The sequence below is a fragment of the Dictyostelium purpureum genome, assembly GCF_000190715.1.
Source record: "Dictyostelium purpureum unplaced genomic scaffold DICPUscaffold_750, whole genome shotgun sequence".
In the NCBI taxonomy this organism is placed as follows: domain Eukaryota; phylum Evosea; class Eumycetozoa; order Dictyosteliales; family Dictyosteliaceae; genus Dictyostelium; species Dictyostelium purpureum.
The window spans coordinates 1-5,523 of record NW_003520077.1 but is presented as its reverse complement, the minus strand read 5'-3'; the positions used below and the strand labels follow the sequence as shown (position 1 = coordinate 5,523).

The window sequence follows — 5,523 nt, the reverse complement described above, 5'->3', positions numbered from 1 at the left end:
TTTTAGTAAATGAAGAATGAAAAAAAGATAGTAAAAACATATAAACCAATACTTTTGGAGATAACTAAATTTGTTATTAAATAATGATAAACCAATGTGCATTCTTTAAAAACAAAAACAATATGCAATTAATTTAATCTTAACAACAATGAATAATGGTAGTATGGGTATATATGAGTTAAAATGTGATTAAATTAATTGTCTTATATATACAACTATTATAATTAAAAAAAGTTTCAATCTACAATCGATTATCTTAGATAGTTATCTCTTTAAAAATAAAAGTGATTATAACTAATGACTTGATTATTACTGTTACATACTGATTATAAGGAATATACCTTTAATTGCTATAATAATTATAATATGATAAAATAATGAATTGTGTGTTGTTTTATAAATTTAAAAAAATAAAAAAAAATAAATAATTAAAATTATAATTTTTAAAAATTATTTTTTTTTTTGAAAATTATAAAAAAAAGTCATATGAATTATTTATAAAAATGGAAATATGTTATTGTGTAAAATCTAACAAAATGAATATATTATAGTTTTATAAAACTTAATTTTTTGTTCCAATATAAAACAATAATAAAAAAAAATAGAATTGATATTTTTTAAAAAAATTGATGTGTGTATTGGTGTATAATTTTTTTAATTTTGTCTTGGTTTATTTAAAATTTAAAAATATTAAATATGTGTGTCTGTGGGAATTGGGAGGTGGTTGATAAAAAGTTATTTTTTTTTCTTGGTTTTTTTTTTGTCCACAGATATATTAGTTGAGTTATGATATAAAAAACAAATATTAAAAAAATGTTAAAATAATTATTTGATTCTATTCCTATTTGTGATTTTTTGTTTTGGAAAATATTATAAAAAAAAAAAAACTAGAACGATAGAAGGGTTTATTATCTTTTAAATATGAAACATACAATTTTATTTATATAAATCTATTTATTAATTTTTTTTTCTTTTGTTATAAATATAATAAAAATTATTAAAAAAAAAAATATTTAAAAAAATATTTAAAAAAATTCAATAAAAAAAAAAAAAATTAAAAAAATAAAATTTTAAAAAAAAGTTTTTTTTTTTTTTTTTTTCCAAAAAGCAGTTACTTTCTCTATATTTATCTATTCAATCCAAAAAGCAGTTGATTATCTATATGTATACATTCAATCCAAAATAAAGGACCTTTGTGCCAAAGGAACATATAATGTAAAATTTAATTTTTGAGAATAACATATAAAATAAAATCCTCCTAAAAAAAAAGGGTTAAAAAATAAGATATTTTTTTTTTTAATCCAAAAAAAAAACTTTCGTTCGAACAAATAAGATAATAGAAAATAAAAGAAGATTGATTGGAATTTTTCTTTTGGTAGAGAAAATATATATTTTTCTTTGTACAAAATAGTTTTATTTTTTTTTTTAATTTTTTTTTTTTGTTATATATATATTTTTTAACGAGTGATTTGAAAAAAAAAAAAGTGATATTGGTTTATATGGGGGAATAAAAAGAGTATATTATATATTATATTATATATTTAACATTGGATTGTATTATAAAATTGGTTATTTATATTATTATTTTTAATTTATAATTGTTGGTAGTGAATCATAACCATTGGTAGCGGGTAAGGTTTCTCTTTTAGAGTAATATGGTTCGAGTACAACATCCTTAGGGAAGTTTCTAAGACGTGGCTCGCCAGTTTGAACGTCGATAGTTAATTGAAGTATTTTGGTGAATTGTGGGCATTCAGATAAAAAGTCTGGAAGGGTTTTCTTTGCACCAGCAGTATCATCCGCTTTAACTAAATAGTGACGAATTCTTTTCTCTGGATCTGGATCATCAACTTTATAACCGACAGCGAAATGACCAGCGTGACGTTCACTGAAACGAATTAAAAATGTTCCTTGATCTTCATTACGAAGGGCTTCTTCAACACTTTGACGAGAGATAAAGCCATAGATTAAACCAGATTGCCACATTGAACAGACATGACGTTGATAACGAAGTTTTTGAAGACCCTTACCAAACCATACCCAAAATGAATCAAATGATGATTGAGGAATCATCGGTTTGCTTCCAAAGAATTGATGATGTATATACATAAGTTCGTGACGTGATAAATAACGAGTTGGTTTCATAAAATCTTGACGGGTTGCACGTAAAAAGTGTCTTTGAAGTTTATTTGCATATGAAGCCCAAGGTATTTCGTTATTATTTCCAAAAGAATCTTTTTTAAGAAGAGTACCATCTGATTCTTCATATTGACACTCATTGGTGATGACAATGAATGGTGAAGATGGTGGTGATTCAATATTTACTGGTGTACCACCGACAACTTGAACTTGCATACCAAACTTAAGGGTAACTGGGTTCTTTCTAGTACCATTTAAGAATTTTAAATGATATTTTGCCAAACGATTGGTTTCATCCATAGATACAACTTCTGTTTCAATTGTTTTTGGTGATGAACTTGTCTTTGAACCTTGTTGATTTTCTACAATCATTGTAGCTCTTACTTTACCAATCATTTGTAACTCTGTTCTTGTACCGCTTAATAATTGGACTACTACTGGGTCATCTTCTAAAGGCTTACATTTGGTAATGACCATTGGGAATGGTTGTTCAATAACTACAAGGGCAGCAATGGTTGGTGGTGGATTTTGTGGACGAACTAATAATTGAAGCTCTTCGTGGTAAAGTTCTAATTGGATACTTTGAATAGTTAGTTCATGTAAAAGGAAAATCACGTTTCTAATTTCTGGTGGTGAAAGGACAAATGTCTGGTCAATTTGTTGAAGTGATGTAATTTCGGCATCAATTTGTTTTTTCAATGTATTTTGTTCATTATCGAGCATTTGGAATGTTTCTTTTTGAGGATGAGCCAAAACTTGTTTTTGAACAATTTTCATCTTTTCTAATTGTTCTTTTTGTGCCAAATGTAATTTCAAGCATTCATTGATAATTTGTTGATGTGGTTGTAAAACATTACCATATGGTGTATTAATTAATAAATGATCTGGTAATGGTAATGAATTGTTATTGCAATGAAGTTGATTTTGAACTTGATTATTCATTTGTTGTAATTCTTCATTTGATGGCAATGATATATTATTATTATTATTAGTTTGGATTGGTTGTAATTGATCAACCAATGATGGTTGTGAAATAGTTTGGTGAATAATTGGTAATTGTTCAATTTGTTGCATTGTTTGAATTGGTTGTAATTGCGGAATATTTTGAATAGTTTGTGGTTGGTGAATTTGAATTGGTTGTTGTTGTTGTTGTTGTTGATTTATTTCAATTTGAGTGGGTGATGTTTGAATTGGTTGTAATTGTTGTTGTAATAATTGTTGTTGAATTTGAGCACCATCAATTTGGAAAAATGGTTCAATTGGTACCTATTTTATATTGTATATGTAAATAAATTTTATTTTATTGATTAATTAATTTAATTGTTGGGGATATTATTAATTATTGAAATTAAATTAAAATAAAGGAAAAAAAAATATAATAGTTTTTAAAAAAAAAAAAAAATTAAAAATTAAAAAATAAAAAAAAAAATAAATTAAATTAATTATTTGAAAAAAAAAAAAATTTAAATTTTTAAAAATAAAAATTATAAATTAGTAAAAAACTTTCATACAGTGTGTGATTTTTTTTTTTTTTTGAAAAAGAAATAGATTTTATAATAATTGAATGAAATTATTATAATAATAGGAGATGGATGGCAAAAAATGATATAACAATAATAATAAAACAATTTTAAAATAATTAATTAAACAAAAAAAATAAATAATAAAAATAATGGATTATTTTTTTATGGATAAAATAAAATTATTATTAATTTTAAAAGGAAAAAAAAAAACAAATAAAATTTTATTAACAAAAAAAGTAATTATAATAAAATTTGATATGTAAAACCGAGTTATTTATAAATAAATAAAAAATATAAAAATAAATAAATAAAAAAGATTTTATCAAAAACTTACAGTTTGACCAATATTTTGATTAACTTCTTGAGTATATAATGGATATTGATATAAATTTTGTGTGGCACTATTTACACTCAAACCCTCTGTTTTTATTGCAATTGTAGTTTGTTGTGGTTGTTGAGTATATAATTGTTGTGTTTGATTTTGATTTTGATTCTGATTTTGGTTTTGATTTTGGTTTTGATTTTGGTTTTGATTTTGGTTTTGGTTTTGGTTTTGATTTTGATTTTGTCCTGATCCATTACTTTAAAATTAAAAAAAAAAAAAAAATTAATATTTTAATTTAAATACAAAAAAAAACAATTATAATTATTATAATAATTTTGAAATTATTTTAAAAATATAAGAGATATTTGTATAATAAAAAGGTAAAATTTAGGAGGTGTGTTTTGTATTTTATAATTAATAAAAATTCATATGAATTTTAATTTATGGAGAAAATAAAAAAAAAATATTTGGATTGACACATGTGAGCACTACTATTTAAATGAAGCACATAATGTATGATGTTATAAAATTTATTTTGAAAAATGACATTTACTTAAATTATGTATATTTAAGTGAATGAAAAGAGAATATTGTGTGTGGGGGTGGGTGAGTGGGGTAATAGGTGTATAATTTTAAATTTTCTAATAAAGTTAAATAATAATCGATAATTACTCTAAAAAAGTCATTAATGACATTAAATCATCATTAGTTGTATTGAATCCATCTGAGGGAAAGTCACTTGAATCTTGTTCTTGCTTAACATCAAATCCACCGTTAATTGCATCTAAAGGTCTTTTCTTTGGATTGCTCATTGTATGTATTTGGGATTTATTATTATAATGTGTGTAAAAATTTGTAATTTGGAACTATTTGAAAAAAATAAAATATTAATATGAAATTCCTGTAATTCTGTAAATAAAAAATATAACTATTATTATTTAATATGTAATATAATATTTAATATTTAATATTTAATATGTAATATTTAATATTTAATATTTAATATTTTATATTATTATTTTTATTATTATTATTACTAAGCTATATTATTAATGTTACTTTTTTTTTTATATATAATTTATTTTATTATAAAAATTGGTTATGATAATCAATAATATTAAAATTTATGTAGTGGTACTATTGAAAAAAACTATTAATATTATATTTTTTTCTTTATTATTGAGTGTATGAAATAACGTTTTTTTAATATTAACTTTTGTTTTTTTTTTTTCTATTTTTTTTTTCTATTTTTTTTTCTTTAGAATTTTAAAATAATCAATAAAACAAACTATATTTTATATAAAATATATTATTATTGAGTAGTATTAAAAAAAAACTAAAAAACTAAAAAACAAAATATAACAAAGCTAGTATTATTGTTAAATAAAAAATAAAAAATTTAAAAAAAATTTAAAAAAATAAAAATAAAAATAAAAATAAAAAAAAATTTAATTTTTTTTTTTTTTTTTTTTTTAATTAAACCAACTCCTATCAATTTCAAAACAATTAATGAAAAGAAAGATATGACAGTTATAT

General features: G+C 21.6%; 1 protein-coding gene across 1 annotated transcript; it reads right to left on the bottom strand.

The window, feature by feature from the left end:
- Positions 1–1,374: 1,374 nt before the first annotated feature.
- dstB (uncharacterized protein) lies at positions 1,375–5,355 on the bottom strand. Its single transcript, XM_003295105.1, has 4 exons — positions 5,048–5,355; positions 4,660–4,853; positions 3,997–4,243; positions 1,375–3,405 (listed from the first exon to the last, which is right to left on the bottom strand). The coding sequence occupies exons 2-4, from the start codon at positions 4,797–4,799 to the stop codon at positions 1,588–1,590; spliced, it is 2,205 nt and encodes a 734-aa protein (XP_003295153.1). The 5' UTR covers positions 4,800–4,853; positions 5,048–5,355; the 3' UTR covers positions 1,375–1,587.
- Positions 5,356–5,523: the final 168 nt, after the last annotated feature.